This window comes from Rosa rugosa, chromosome 2, assembly GCF_958449725.1.
Source record: "Rosa rugosa chromosome 2, drRosRugo1.1, whole genome shotgun sequence".
Taxonomy (NCBI): domain Eukaryota; kingdom Viridiplantae; phylum Streptophyta; class Magnoliopsida; order Rosales; family Rosaceae; genus Rosa; species Rosa rugosa.
In genome coordinates this window covers 2,007,336-2,022,769 of record NC_084821.1, presented here as the reverse complement: position 1 = coordinate 2,022,769, position 15,434 = coordinate 2,007,336, and the positions used below count along the sequence as shown (strand labels likewise).

Genomic DNA, 15,434 nt, shown 5'->3' with positions numbered 1-15,434 from the left:
TGAAGCCAAACGTCGCTGGTGGACGGCGAGGTAAGTCATCCAACTATTGACTTGAAAGTCCTCATTAATTTTCATTTTAACAAAATGATATTTTATGCAGGATATAATAACAACCCTTCTAATCATTAGCTTACACGTTCGAAAAAAAATGTCATTTTTTAATTTTTTTTTTTTTTTTTGTGAAATAAGAGCTGTTGCAGCTATTCTCAAGTCTTAATTGATTATACTACTGAATATAATTGGGGGGCACATAGTACCGAAACCCGAGATTACAATATATCTCAAGTAGACATCATGAATAATAACAGGAGTCTCAACTATTACGATGTATTCAAACATGTACCAACTAGCAAAAAGTGTCATATCAACTACTCCATTTGCTTTACAATAATGGTGGCATAACGGAAAGTTAAAGCAGTGTCATAAAACTAATAAAGTCGTTTTCCTAATATGCTAATGACTGGTATTAAATCCGATGATACGATGTTTCATCTTGCCACTAGGAGGTAACGTCCATTGTATAGTGAAAACAATGTGCTGCCTCGTTAGGGCACACAAGGCACTAAGAGTGCACAACTAAGCATATAGCCCGACTACTCCTACAACTTTAGCGTAGGAATTTATTGCCAACCAAACACAGCACACTAAAAACAAATAGTAAAATCGAAATAATATTAACCTAATAGCCCTCCAATAGCCCAAAAGCATAGGCCCAGCCCACATTCCAGTCACCCCTGCATGACATGCTCGCAGCCTCGCACGCCGCCAACGGAACTGAATCACCGACATGACACCGCGCCGCAACCTGCAATGGCCACCGACTGATGACGACAACCTGATCTCCAAGATGTCATTTTTTAATTTAAAAAGGAGGGGATTGATAATAATTTTTATATTTTATTATACAAAAACTAGAATCACACATCACACATGCATCTATACGTACATCAGAACTTTATACTTACAAATATGACACATATGCCATTAGACCAAAAAAAAGTGTGGAATTAGTTGATTTTTTTGGTAAACATGTGAGAAGTTATTTTCCTGCTTCTTATTTTTTTTTTCAGTCCCCTCTAGTAATTGGTGCCTTGGTTTGAGCATTGGCAATGGGTTAGTTGGCGGATCAAGTTGGTACAATGTCACTCACATATTAATGGCTAATTAAGTTCTGTGCCCCATTAGTTTCATCATAAGTTGGACAAAGGTTTTCAGTATGGATAAATCTACATGTCTACTGTGAGGTGTTAGCATAGAACGCGCCCCACGCGCGGAAAAAAAGAGAAAAGCTTCGAGAGTGCGGTTCTCTCCCGGCCGAACGCGGACGGCGTTTCGCCGCTGTGTTCTGGCCCGGGAGGGGAGTCCGATGGTTACTAGGGGCGGGCCTTTATGGCAGAGGAGCGGTCCAGGGAAGGAGGGGAGGCCTTCGATCTCGGGTGGGGAGGACAGTTCTAGATCTGGGATTCCCGAGCTGCGGTCGATGGCGGCGGTGGGTTCTGGAGGCACCGATTCGGCGATCTGGGAGGCGGCAGTGGTGCGTTCCAGGGGTGGTGGTGGTGGCTCGACCTCGAAGCGGGCGGATCGATTTCGATCTCCTCTTTTGGGCTCGGGGCGTTTGGTGGCCATGGTGCAGCGTTGGGGTGGCTCTTTCCGGCGCCCTGTCCTGGCGGGTCTTGGGCTTCTGGGTTCTGGTCGTCGGCGGCGGTTTGATGCCGGAGATGGTTGTTGGCTGCAAGCGTGGTGGGCTGATGGATTGGGTCATTGGAAGAGATGGTGGTTGGGCCGGCCTTATGCTGTTGGGCCTTGCTGTTTGTTTTCATGTTCTATTTGTTTTCTGCCGAGGTGGTTGTTTTTGTTTCTGCTTTGCTTAGGTTGTTTCTGTATCTTAGTCGGGGTTGTTGGGTTTGGTGCCTGCTTATGCACTCTCTGTGCCTGGTCTGCCCTGGTTTGGCGGCGAGTTCCTTGCATCTGCGAATGGTCGCTGCCTTCCAGTGGCGGTAATGAGTCTGCCCTAGGTAGGCGGCGAGTTCCTTGCTTCGTCAAATGGTCGCTGTCTCCTAGTGGTCGGGAGAAACTATGTGTCACTGGATGTATTTTTCAGGGGCATCATAATGGGAAAGCTGTGCGTACAGTATTTATGCTTTGCTGTAGTCGGGTTACAGATCAAGTCATCTTTCCGTTGTGTCACCGCTGCTTTATAGCAGTTAAAGCGATTAGAGCCGCCAATAGTGCGCTCTTTGCTAGTTGGTGCATTGTTGAGTACATGTGTTTAGAGACTCAGGATAATATGTCAGGAGGTTCTCTAGGTATCTATTGTAATCAGGGGTTCAGGTCAAATGTCCCCCCCTTGTATTCGACAGTTTCTTTAATCTAAGCCACCCAGGCTCGAGGGCTGCATCGCCCCGTCACCAAAAAAAAAAAAAATCTACATGTCTTGGCCTGTTATTTTTCTTTATGCTTCCTCATATTGGGGCTAGTGATTTGTTGTGCCCGTTGTTGGTGTGGACGGGTTTTGATGAAGGTTCTACTATGGTGGATGGACCCGCATCAGTCGGCTTCTAGCGTCGGCGTGAGGCTGACCGCGGTGGTGGTTGGCATTGCGGTGGCGGCGTTCTTTAGGGAGCGCCGCAGCTGAGGTCTTGGAAGGCTGGGACTGAGGTCTTTCGATTAGATCTCGACTGCCTGTTTGTGTTTTGTTTGCGGCTTAGTGGTGTTGACAGAGATGCAATTGAGGCAGCGGTGGTGCCCAGCTCGTCTTGCCAGTAGTGGAACTAGGTGGTGTACCATTCATATCGGGTCAGAGATTGGAGCAAGAGAATCCGGATTCGGGATCCGGGCGGGTCGTGGGATTGGACGCCGACCCACTCTCAATGTCGAGTTTGGATTCTGGCCCACTTTCATTGTTGGGCTTGGTTTTCAGCCCACTTTGTTCGTTAGGCTGTTTTTCAATATTTGGAATGGCTTGGGGCCTCTGCCCGTTATTGGTATTGAATTTGGGACCCAAATTTATGGTATATGTTCATGATAGATCGTCTGCCAATAAGGCCATGTTCTGACACCCTTGGTCGGCTTCGATCTTTAGGTGGGAAAGTGTCCTCATTCAAGCGTCAAATTGGTTTTTGTCAATTTGTGCGTTGGAGTTGCATGGGTAGTCAAACCACCGACTACTCAATTCACTACACAGCTGCAATCTGTAGTGTAAAGCCAGCACTTTTCAACGTCGCTGCTCTTGTACGTTTTACAAAGATATTTCAGATGTAATTTTTGCATATTTTCCTTTCGATCGTACTGTTTATTTTCTTTATTGATACCTTTTGGCATATTGTAATCTTTCAATTCAATAAAGTGATGACCTCATTTTACTCAAAAAAGGTCTTCAGCATGGAAACAAATAAAACTAAGACCAGGGTATCTGAGCTATATCTAATAAAATTTTGTATTACAGGACAAACATTAAAAATGGCTAGACCTTCACCTCAGTGAACCAATTGAAGAATAGAAGTTTGAGCAACTCTATCTGTATCATTTATCATGATATACGAAAAAACATACAAACTACCCTTAACATACATCTGTACAATGTACTATATCTATCAAATCAAGAGTTTTGTTGGATCTTCTCTATTTTGATGAGCAAAACTTCCAATAAAGAATACAGCAGAGTATTTTCTCCATGTTTCAAAAGGGAGTCCTCTAGTTTTGTTGTTGACGCTTCTGTTTATGTTGCTTCTTCTTCTGTTGCTTCATGTTGCGTCTAAGGAGTTGAGCATATACAAGCTCGTTCCATGTTTCAGGCACACCAGGTAGGCACCAGTGGCTGCAATCCTGGATCGAAGTCTCTTTTCTTTCCTCTGCAGTTAAATTGGGCATTCTGTAAACCGATGGATGAGCATCCTTCCGGAAATCAGTCATTGCTGTGATGTTCAGATAGAAGATTGGAGTCATCATCTTCTTCATCACCGAGTCCAAGATCTTCACTTGTGATGGATAATATTCTCCTCCGTATTCAGTTTCTGTAGTTGGCTTTGTCTCGCCATGGCATTGCCCTCCAGAGTTCCATGCTCCACCTCTGTGGAAGTGTAAAATGATCATGAAGTTGCTATATAGTTGTTAACCAACCATGCAGTGTATGAAGTACTAATTGCATGTATTGTAATGTACCTAAAGTGAGAAGGTGAATAGCCGCGGAAGAAAACAGCAGTTTTCTTAGGATCTACTTTGGTATCCACCCATCTTCCCCATGTTGTTAAAGCCCTCCGATATGCCTCTTCGCCATTCAACTCATCATAGACATGACTACCTTCTTGATAGTAACCCAACCTGCAAGTTTCTCAATAATGTTAGCTTTCCTTCCATGCAAGTATCCTAAAAACCATGACATGAGAGTGAAAGTAAGCAGGGTCTTACCCGTTGGAAGTTTTCTCATGAGTCCACCAATGACCTGTGTTGAAGATGAGAATATCTGCATCTTTGTATTTATCCGCGGAACTCTCCATTAAATCAAGGCGAAGGGTTTCCTTTTTGGATCCATTTTTGTCTTTCCCCTCCCATTCTTGAACTATAAATTGTGATTGAAAGAACTCTACTGAACAATTATAATCCTATTAATACATAAAGATTAGTAGTTTACACCAACAAAATGAAAAGAAATGAAGGAAGAAGTTATCAGGCTATGAACTCCAAATCACAGATGATGGACAATGAGAAAGATACCTGGAATATGAAAGAGAAAGAGTCCTCTGTACGGAACTCTTGCCTGCCCGAGACTTCATAAACTTTGTTCTTATCTTCCACTGAATTTCTAAGAACACAAAGCAAAGACTCCCACATATTCCTATTGAGAGAATCGCCAACAAAAACTAGACGCTTTCCTGCCAACAATCTCAACATCTTCTTACCATCCAACCTACACAAAAAGTTCATCCGAAACAGCATTACTAAACAGAACCAACAAGCTCTATCCAACATTTAAACAAAATATAATAGAAATAAGTCCTGGTGCAAATTACCTTGGGACATTGCAATATTTCGGTTGCCATCTGTACTTCTCGTAACCATTATCAGGCCTACCGTTGTGGAAACAATCGAAAGGCTCATCTATATAAGGACAAGTTCCTGGAGCATAAAGTGGGTAAGAATTATCTCTCACCCACCTTCCATCAAATAGGTCACATTCATTCTTCAACTTCAACCCAGTTTGTTTCTTGTTTGACGGTGCCTTTTTACTATCACTCCCTTTCTCCTTCAAACCATTTTCTCCATTAGAAGAAGAATGAGAGCTTACAGCATTCTTGGTCTCATTTCTTCTCTCAGAACTCTCAACTTTCTCAGAAACTTCGGTTCCTGTGTTATTGGAGTCTTTGAACATGGAAGGAATGGTAGTGTTTGATGATTGAGAAGTACCAATATGATCATCCCTTTTAATCTCTACATTTTCCATGGTAGTGTTTGATGGTTGAGGAGCACCAATATGATCATCCCTTTCAGTCTCTACATTTTTCTTGGTAGTGTATGATGGTTGAGGAGCACCAACATGATCATCCCTTTCAGTCTCTACATTTTTCTTGGTTCCTCCATTTCCCCCAGAAGATTGATTAAGACCAATCTGAAATCCCTTCTGATCAATCCCCACATTCTCTTTCAAACTTCCAATCTCATCAAACTGTGGTAAAGAATCGTGTTTCCAATGAGGGTTTGGGGTCTGAGGAGAGGTATAAAGAAGAAGATTTTTGAAGCCAAAAGGAACCGAAGGGCGAGAAGGGTTGAAAACCAAGAGGATGGTACATGTAATGAAGACAATTGTGAATGCATAAGTACAAACCATGGAATTTCTCTTGGAGAAGAAGATTGAAAACATTGAGGCCTTGCTGGTGTCGGCTCTTGTTGAATGTGGGCTTGTCATTGAGGAATATTCTGTGCTTGTTGTGATATGTGCAAGTACTGAAGGCCTAGGAGAGGCTTTCGACTCTCCTAGGGTTGTTGGTAAGAGGTGTTCTGTTGTTGAGGAATGTCCCCAATCCGCCATTGTTATATCTTTTAAGTAGATCAAGGTGGAGGGGGTGTGATGAGTCTGCTGTTACAACCTTGAGTCTACCTGAAATTCTGAAAATAGAGAGGAAGACGATGGTGGGAGAAGAGACAGACTAGTTTTCTTGTTATCAGTTTCAATTTTCATGAAACTGGAAAGACAGTTTTCTGTTGAAGAGGTAAATTAGTTTGACTTACTTCAATATATTTACTATTTCTGGAGAAAGTACGCATTTGTTCTAATTAAAAGTAGTTATATTGCACAGCAAGTAAGATACTAGTTTACAGGAGCAAATATAGTCATTCCAGAAATAAACCACTAAAAACGTACCAAAGTCACATCTTAACCATTGCATAACCGATTTTGTTTCTCGGGTGTTAAATATGCAATCAAGCAAACCACATTTTTGGGCCTGATACTATCTTCAAGATGAAAGTTTCTTTTTTAACTTACTGCTTCATCAGCTATATTTATGCAGAAAATTTTCTTTTTCATTTTATGTACCCTCACTTATTAATAATATTTCTCGTATTTCTTATTACTTTGGTCTTAACCGAGTATCACTTTCATTAATATGGTCTAAATAATCATCCAAGATGGTGGGAAAATAAGATTCTAATGACTTTTCATCATAAACATCTCCTACCTCTATTCTGGTACGAATGCATGCATAAATTTGATGACAGGGTCCAATTGTCTACATCTTAATGAAATCACCAAATTTTACTTGACACCTCCTTTCATCAGAAACACAAGAAGCTAATTATCAATTAACCTCAGAGATTTCTTGTTTTTATTTCTGAGATTATTATATAGAATACAAAAAACTGATATAATTAATGAAGCAAAGAGCACAATAACAGAAGACTGAGGAACTGCATTGGCAATTTTCAGAAAAGGCCAATTCAGTGAGCATGCCGAGAACTAAATGCAGAAACCTTCAAGAAAGACCAATAACCCTTCCAGTGGTGGTGTCAAGATCAATATCATAAAAGCAAGGCCTAGTTGGAAGTCCTGGCATTGTGCTCATGGTTCCTACCAAAGGATATATAAATCCAGCTCCAATGCTTGCCCTCACATCCCTTATTGGTAAGACAAAATTGGATGGTGCTCCTTTCGCAGTAGCTTTATCAGAAAATGAATACTGGGTCTTTGCCATGCATATTGGCAGACCAGAAAACCCTTGCCTGCTGTACATTGCAATCTGCTTTTCAGCCTATTCATATAAATGGAGAAGATCTCATATCAATAAGCATTTCATCTAATTTCTGTGCCAGTTCAAAATTTACACAAACTGGTGTAAAGAAAAGATACAAATGAAAAGAGAGAGAAATTTTGTATATACTTCTAATGCTGTAGAGGAATCAAGTTTGATGTTCTGTTTCAACAATAAACGTTCACTTTTCTATGTCTATGAGAAACACAAGAAATATAGCTATATTGATTTGAATTAGATAAATTGTCTATCTAATAAATTGGGATGATATTAACTGCAGATATTGAACTTCAAGAATGTCAAAATCATGAGAATGAGGGGGGAAGATAGAGAGGGAAAGAGTTGAAGAAGTTCAACTTGAATGTTAAAACAATAACACACGATCTTACCTGCTCCGAGTATTCAACACCGCTTGCACCATATGACCTGGCTATTGCCTCTATCTTTTCTTTAATACTGAAGTCCAAAGGATATAAAAACTTTAATGGTTGTGTAACATTCTCACAGGCTTTCTGAACCGCAATCCCTAGGTCTACCTGAAGATTACAATAAACTCCATTAATTATGAAAACCATTTATAGCAATTTAGAGAAATAAATGGAGCCAGCTACACATTAACTTGAAGAAGCTAAACCAATTTTTATACTGTCAGGAGGATTGCCACTTGCCAGCTCCTTGCTATAACTGATGCAATGGACATCACTAGATATCTAACTTGCTTGACACTAATCTGTTTGTTAAATAAGATATAACTAAACCGGCAGATGATATCCATTCTGTTAGAAATGTAACATATTCAAAAGAACAAGAGACAAAGCAAAACAAACTTAGGTGGATAGAGTCCAGCCAAAATTCAGAGAATAAAATGAATTTCAGGAGATATAGTATAACTTGGCAAGAGTACTATTAGGCTCCAACAGCCGGTAAAATAGAAAAGTGACAGCCTAGACAAGGCTGGATGAGATAAGAAATTGGTGATTATTGTGGGTGTAAAACTGGTAACATCTGTAGAATGTCGCAATAAAGAACAACAAGCTACTCCTTTGGGCTATAAGGTAATTCTAGAGCTCACAAAATGCATCATATATTTTTGCACAATTTCAAAAAAAAAAAAAAAATTTGCTTCAAGCATAAGAAACATCCAGAATTCATTAGTCAACCAAATTCAAGTTAAAGTGACTAACCGCTCCTTTTCCACCATGGGCATGGTGAGTACATATCACAGCATCATAAGCCCCAGCAGCCAGTGCTGCATTTCGAACTGCATTCAATTCTGCGTCAGAGTCAGTTGAGAACTTGTTCACGGCAACAACAACATTCACACCATAGGCTTTTGTATTTGTAATATGCCTGGCCAAATTCACACAGCCAGCCTCAACCAGAGCCACATTCTCAGTTATGTAGGCACTATTAAGAGGCTTCCCAGCAACAACATCCGGGCCACCACCATGCATTTTCAAGGCCCTTATGGTGGCAACTATAATTGCGCACTGCGGTGTTAAACCACTATACCGGCATTTTATATTCATGAATTTCTCAGTGCCAATATCAGCACCAAAACCAGCTTCTGTGACTACAAACCCACCTGGTCCCACCAGCTTTAGCGCAATCTTATCAGCCACAATGGAGGAATTTCCATGCGCAATATTTGCAAAAGGACCAGCATGAACAAGAACTGGGGTCCCCTCAAGAGTCTGCATTAATGTAGGGTTAATAGCATCCTTCATTAGAACCGTTAATGCACCTCCGACACCAAGATCTTCGGCAGTAACTGGGTCACCAGCCCTGCTGTTTCCGATTACCATTTTGCCAAGCCTCTCCCTCATATCTGCTAGAGATGTAGTAAGGGCCAAAACTGCCATTATCTCACTGGCAACTGAAATATCAAATCCTGTTTCTCTCACCATCCCTTTCTCTTCAGGGCCCTGGCCAACTGTTATTTTTCTCAACAGCCGGTCATTTATATCCATTACTCTTCTCCAGGTGATAGAATCTGGATCAATATCAAGCCTAGCAAATTTCTTAACTTCTTCTGGTGTAAGGTCCTCAGGCTGTGTCTTGGAGATACCCAGCTTCTTTAAACGTCTAAACATGATATCATTAAAGCTCTTTTTTCCTTCTTTGTTTGGTGGGCATAATCGGTTCATTAGAGCCTTATCTGATTGGGTTGCTTCATGGAACATTCGAGTATCAATGGCAGCAGCTAGAAGATTGTTTGCAGCTGTTATTGCATGAATATCTCCTGTTAAGTGCAGATTAAACTCATCCATAGGGATCACTTGACTGTAACCACCACCTGCTGCACCACCTTTAATTCCAAAAGTTGGTCCTTGTGATGGTTGACGAAGGCAAGTGACAACCTAGTATCATGAAAAGGGAGAAATTGTGATCAGGACCATACTAACAACTACTAGCATAAGGCTGTTAATTGCGAGGTTACACATCTATGAAATTATGAGAATAAGTGTGGTAAGGAAAACAACTGCTACAGACCTTTGTTTCCTAAATCTCACATACAAACTCCTATTGCTTTAAAAGAAAAGTTAACAAGAAAGAGATGCATGGAAGTCATATGATTTCACTTTTTATATGCCGAGGCTGAGGTAATGAGCTTATCTTGTATCTTATCCAGTTCCAACTAATATAGGGGATCTTTTTTTCCCTCATAACATATCCTTTCTTCCTAGTGCATGGTAAAGAAGATAAGTATCAGAGGAAGTTGAAAAAAATCCAGCAGATAAAGGGTAAGACAGGTCAGGCCTCAGAAACAAATTGTTAATTTCTTGATCAGTTAAAATACCTATCAAAGTGTTACAATGAAGGAACTTTAACTGCAAGGAGAACACAAAAATTAACACATTCCAAGTTATGCGCTGTAACGCATCATCGGCACAAATGACAATGGCATATGAGTCTCCAAATCCCCTGAAACTGCACTCCTTTGTATAGGCATCTTGCAGTTAAAGCTTAAGATCTACGGGGTTCATGTGTTTCCATATTAACTGGCATTTCTCTATGATTACTTTTAGGTGGCATACTTCTCCACATATGACCCAGGCAGGGCGTGTTCACCAATTAAACATTCCAAACTCAACAGAAGCATTTAACATCTCAATTTATTGGCAACACAAGCTAAAGCAACATGAGGTATAATCAACTAACTCTCTCTTCAACTTCAAACCAAGTAGAACAATTTCAAACTTAACTTGGTACATCCTTATCTACACTACAGTTCAAGAGATTTTTTTAACAGACATGTATAAACTCCAAATTTGTTTATTATTCTTATAAAAATTTCAATGCCAACAACCAAAGAAGACTCATTATGCGTACCAACATATCCCAAAACTGTAAATACCACAAAAGAAAACAACTATAAGATAAAAACCTTACCTTCTTATCTTGAAAAGCACCCAAAGCTTGACACAGTCCAACAGTGGTGGTAGACTTGCCTTCTCCAAGAGGTGTAGGAGTAATCCCTCCCACAACAACATAATACCCATCACTAGATCCTTTCAGTTCATCAATCACAGATAACAAAACCTACACAAACCCAAATACCCACAACTTTAAACTCAAAACCCAGTTTAAAGATTCAAACTTTATCATCAAAACATAAACACAAACCATTATCAAATCCCCAGAACACTTCACCCTCAAAACCCATATAAAGAAAAACCAAACTTTCTACAAGCAAAGATAAAACCAATGGAGGAAACAAAAGCAATGACCTTGGCCTTGTATTTTCCATAGAGATCATAGTGGTCAGGACTGAGATTAAGGTCTTTGGCAATCTCAGAGATGTGAACAGGCTCAACTGAATTGGCAATGTCTATGTCAGCTGGGACTGGTGAAGCCACCTCCAACTTCCTAGTGGTCTTTGATGGGCTCATTTTGGGCTCCCAGAATCTGTGAAAACTGGTTTCTGGGATTGATGGATCTGTTTTAAGTGGTTCTGTTTGTTGAGGTTGACCTATTGATGATGGGAAAGTGAGACTGGAAGAACATAGAATGGAGTGCCCTGACTTCTTATCGACTGAGATTCCAGGATTGGAGGCTAAAGCTCTAACTGGGACAGTTGGTGAACACTGATAGAGTCGCATGTCAATTATAGTATTCTTTTTGTTTTTCTATTCTGGACAATTGAATTATAATATTACGTATCCGAGTCATGATATGATGTGAAAAGATTGGTGACATCCAAAATTCCAAAACTTATATCCCGAAAAAGAATCGAAAGGAAAGCTACAAACCACATGGGAAATATAAGGATAAGGTGAGCTTGCATTTTTTTTATTTTTATCCCTATGTCTTGAATGACACAATTTTGAGTTGTGATCAAATATCATCTTTCTAATCCCATCAGAACTCTGAAGTGAAGCTCGCTTGGGCGAGAGCAGTATTAGCTAGGATGAGTGACCTCCTGACAACTCCTCATGTTGCACCCTTCTTTTAATAAAAATAAATAAATAAATATCATCTTTCTAATTGTAGTTATATTTGGTTCTAAAAGGATGAATGTGTTTCTCAAATTTTTTTTTATTTCATGTGGAGTTGATAGAGCAAAAATGCACAAAAGGTCTTTTCAATGAATATTCGCTAACAAATGGTATTTCGAGAAACATCAATGACTCACTCTCTTTAAAAAAAATAAAGAAACACATTCTGGCCGCTGATTACTAAATCACTCTTCAGAGGAGAACTAAGAAGATTTCGTTGGCGAAAATTTTCTATGAAAAATAAAAAGACAAAATTTTTTAGACAGATTCACAGAGTGCTTGTTATGAAAAAACCTCTTTAAGAAAACTGAAAAAAAATTCACCGCAAAAACCTCTCAGAAAAAAATAAAGAGACACGTTTTTGTCGACGAAATGTTCGTCGGCAAGAGCCTCTCCAAAGAAAACTAATAAAATTTCGTCAACAAAATCTTCTTGAAAGAGAACCCAATGAGATTTCTTTCATGAAAAACCGACGAACTTCCGTTGGCTGGTGCAAAATTAAATGGGCCCCACTTAACAGGCCGCAGAAACTAAAGCCCAACCAAAGGCCCAAAGGCCAAACAAACTCCAACAAGGAACAAAACCCTTCCTTTTCATTGTTTTCTGCAACTCTTCACTCCTCTCAATTTCTCTTTTCTTGCCGCCAAAGTTTCACTCCAAGGTTGTGAAGCTCATTCCTTTTCCAACTCTCTGTGTGAATGAACTCTCTTTAAACTGTTCTGATTGTTACCACACAAGTCTTTACGGTCCTTGGAGATATGGGTTGCCATGAAACTCTTAATAGAAGCTTCCCGTGTAGTGAGAACTGTTTAGAATTGAGATTTCAATGCGTTTTGTTGGGTACCCTTTTTCAATTTGACGTTGAAAATATAAAAAAAAAAATCCGATCTTTGCCAATAAAAAGAACTGTTGTCTATCCATTACGATTATTGTTGTCGTTTCTACATGATTTTTTGGTTGGTTCAATTTTAGTCAAGTTTTCAATTAATAAAGGATCTCTAGTAGTATTTTCTTTAGAATCTTACTGCGTAGGATTGTCAATTTCATGTATTGATGAATATGATGAAATCAAAGTTCATATTTTTATGTTTTCTTGTCTATTGATTATGTGATAGTCATCTACTGTGCAACCCGCTTTTGAATTGCCTCTTCTAGCTGTTCCAATAGAAACTTAATATGCATTGTCATTGATCAATTTTTCGTTTGTGATTGTGAATCAGAAGATGAAGACTAAAAAGTCAAGTAAGAAGGGCGCAGCACGGGAGCTAGATAGTCCGGCTATTAAAGATAAGGTTGAAATTGGTAAGGTTTATTTTACCCGATGCAACTAGGAATACCAATTGAGGTTTTGAAGCATATATGTTGTTATAAGTTTTGTAACATGATTATTGATTAGGTGTTTTGAGTGGATGGGAAAAGAGATCATCAGAAGTACCACCCTCCGATGGTATTCCTATTCACTCAACAAGATCAAAATCCACAAATGTTGTTAACATTGATGATCTCCCTGACTTTCTGTTGGTTGAAATCCTATGTCGGCTTCCTAGCAAGGAATTCGTTTTCCAATGCAAATGTGTTTCCAAGCATTGGCTCAATCTCATCTCAGATCCGTATTTGATTGGCCGCTTTCTACATCTTCAAAGATTTCATAAGCAAACCCCAATAGCACATTCTCTGATAGACGAAAGAGGGGAGGAATTCCCCACTCCTAGAACAACACAGTCGTCATCCAATCTGCTAGCTCCCCTGTTCGAAATACTCATGGGTTTCCACGGTCTGAAAGAAAAGCCATATATGGTAGGAACATGCAATGATTTAGTTTTGTGCTGCCGAACTCGACATTACCAAGACCAACGTGATTTCTACATTTGCAATCCATGCACAAGGCAATGGATTGCTCTTCCTCCCACCACTCGACGTCGCACGAATGTACCAGTTGGATTCATCTGTGATCGCTACTATGAGGAGGAAAATAGTACAAGTGGTACCAATAGTACTGTTAATATTAAAAAGGACTACAGGTGCAAGGTTGTGAGAATTATTCCTCACGATTTATCTGAATTAGGTAATTCTTTTTTCACTCATTCTTCCAAATTCATTGTTGAGGTATTCTCTTTCGACACTGGTGAATGGAGAGAGTCAATTGTATCATCCCCACGAAGCATTCGGTTTGGACCTGCTACTAGCGTTGCTTACAATGGAATGTTGTATTGGACATATTGGCAATATGACCCGGCCGTTGACCAGATCGGGCTTATTGGGTTGGATCCTTTTGTGATCGGCAATAGCAGTGCTAGCCCTAATGGTGATGAGACTGTTGACGATGATCATTACCAATTTCGTCTCTTTGATGCAGTTTATTGTGGTTTTGGTTTCGTCATGCCATGGATATGTATGCGCCGAGGGCGTCTGCAAATGTGGGGCTACAATTACTGGAACGCTGATTTGACGGTTTGGGAGTTAACAGGTGATGATGATCTTGGATCAGCTGACGAGTTCTATTTGAAAAATGTGAGTGTTTTTCCAGTAACCACCTGTGAAGTTTCTGAAAATAATGTTGTTGTTCTAGCCTTGGACCCGAATGATGAGGATATCTTTTATGTAAAAGTGTATGATGGCTGTTTCCGGACCAAATACTATTTCATGTACAACATTTGTACAAGAAAGTGGTCAAAAGTAGTTAGCACCAAGCATGTTGAAGACGATCATCTCTTTCGATTGGTGCTCCCATGGTGGCCAACACCACTTCGTAGACTACCTGTGGTTGAAGAACTACCCATATAGCTAGCTACGAGCATACTTTGGAATTAAACGTACTCAACTGCTACTATGTTTTCTTTTTCTTTTCCTGGTCGAAAACTACTACTAGGTTGGTTTTTACATGTATTTGATGGTACTTTCATAGCTAGGAGCACTAGCTCTGGTGCTATATTTGCATGTATGTATTGAAGTGTATTTATCTTACTTTGTTGTTCTTGGTTTTTTAATTAGTTCTCTACTTTGTAGGGCTATATATTGGAGGAGGGTTTGGGTTCTCTTGTCTATCTAACTATTCACAAAATTTCTCTGTTTTATCTCGCTGTTGACGCCGCACAAATCTCCAAGAATAATTTTGGCCAAATCAACTTAATTTTGTGCTGTGCTCCTAACCTTATTATGGTTAGACCTAGTAATGTGTGACTGTATTTCATAAATTTTAATTTCAGACTTTAGTTATTTCATTGTCAAAAGAATCAAAATGAGAACTACAAACCACAATGAAAATATAAGTATATGGTGAGCTTGCATTTTTATGTCGATATTTTGAATATCTCAATTTATAGTTTCACACATTTTCGGATGAAATAATCATCAAGAAAAGTCTCTTTAAGAGAAACCGACAAATATTCTCCGGCAAAAACTTCCCGGACAAAAATAAAAATGACAAGTTTTTACCAACAAAATGAAGCGTCTTCAAAGAAAACTGACCAAGGTTCATCTGCAAAATCTTCTTCAATAAAACCCTACAAAATTTCACCAGTAAAAACTTCTCATGAAAAACTGACCAATATTTCGTTGGCAAAAGCATCTTTAACAGAAACCGGCGAAAGTTCCGTCGCCTCATGCAAAATATATGGGCCCATTTAACAGGCTGCAGATACTTAAGCCCAACCACCGGCCCAAACACTAAAACCCCAACAAGGAGGAACAA

The 15,434-nt window shown here is 39.7% G+C and overlaps 2 protein-coding genes across 2 annotated transcripts; both read right to left on the bottom strand.

Moving 5' to 3' along the window:
- Positions 1-3,424: 3,424 nt before the first annotated feature.
- On the bottom strand, positions 3,425-6,239 carry LOC133733029 (protein trichome birefringence-like 4). Its single transcript, XM_062160634.1, has 5 exons — positions 5,010-6,239; positions 4,714-4,906; positions 4,408-4,601; positions 4,162-4,320; positions 3,425-4,069 (listed from the first exon to the last, which is right to left on the bottom strand). The coding sequence occupies exons 1-5, from the start codon at positions 6,023-6,025 to the stop codon at positions 3,694-3,696; spliced, it is 1,938 nt and encodes a 645-aa protein (XP_062016618.1). The 5' UTR covers positions 6,026-6,239; the 3' UTR covers positions 3,425-3,693.
- A 493-nt stretch (positions 6,240-6,732) lies between these two features.
- LOC133732091 (formate--tetrahydrofolate ligase) lies at positions 6,733-11,376 on the bottom strand. Its single transcript, XM_062159555.1, has 5 exons — positions 10,976-11,376; positions 10,638-10,787; positions 8,429-9,604; positions 7,634-7,780; positions 6,733-7,244 (listed from the first exon to the last, which is right to left on the bottom strand). Exons 1-5 carry the CDS (start codon positions 11,345-11,347, stop codon positions 6,969-6,971), a joined length of 2,121 nt encoding a protein of 706 aa, XP_062015539.1. The 5' UTR covers positions 11,348-11,376; the 3' UTR covers positions 6,733-6,968.
- Between the last annotated feature and the right edge of the window lie 4,058 nt (positions 11,377-15,434).

Bases quoted from the DNA above. Each gene is read 5' to 3' on its own strand.
- LOC133733029 (XM_062160634.1), bottom strand. From the start codon at position 6,025: ATGGCGGATTGGGGACATTCCTCAACAACAGAACACCTCTTACCAACA. The intron at 4,907-5,009 runs GTAATTTGCACC...CTTTTTGTGTAG, and splicing joins AAATATTGCAATGTCCCAAG to GTTGGATGGTAAGAAGATGT. The intron at 4,602-4,713 runs GTATCTTTCTCA...ATGTATTAATAG, and splicing joins CTTTCTCTTTCATATTCCAG to GATTATAATTGTTCAGTAGA.
- LOC133732091 (XM_062159555.1), bottom strand. From the start codon at position 11,347: ATGCGACTCTATCAGTGTTCACCAACTGTCCCAGTTAGAGCTTTAGCC. The intron at 7,781-8,428 runs GTTAGTCACTTT...TGTAATCTTCAG, and splicing joins CCCATGGTGGAAAAGGAGCG to GTAGACCTAGGGATTGCGGT. The intron at 7,245-7,633 runs GTAAGATCGTGT...TTATATGAATAG, and splicing joins GTGTTGAATACTCGGAGCAG to GCTGAAAAGCAGATTGCAAT.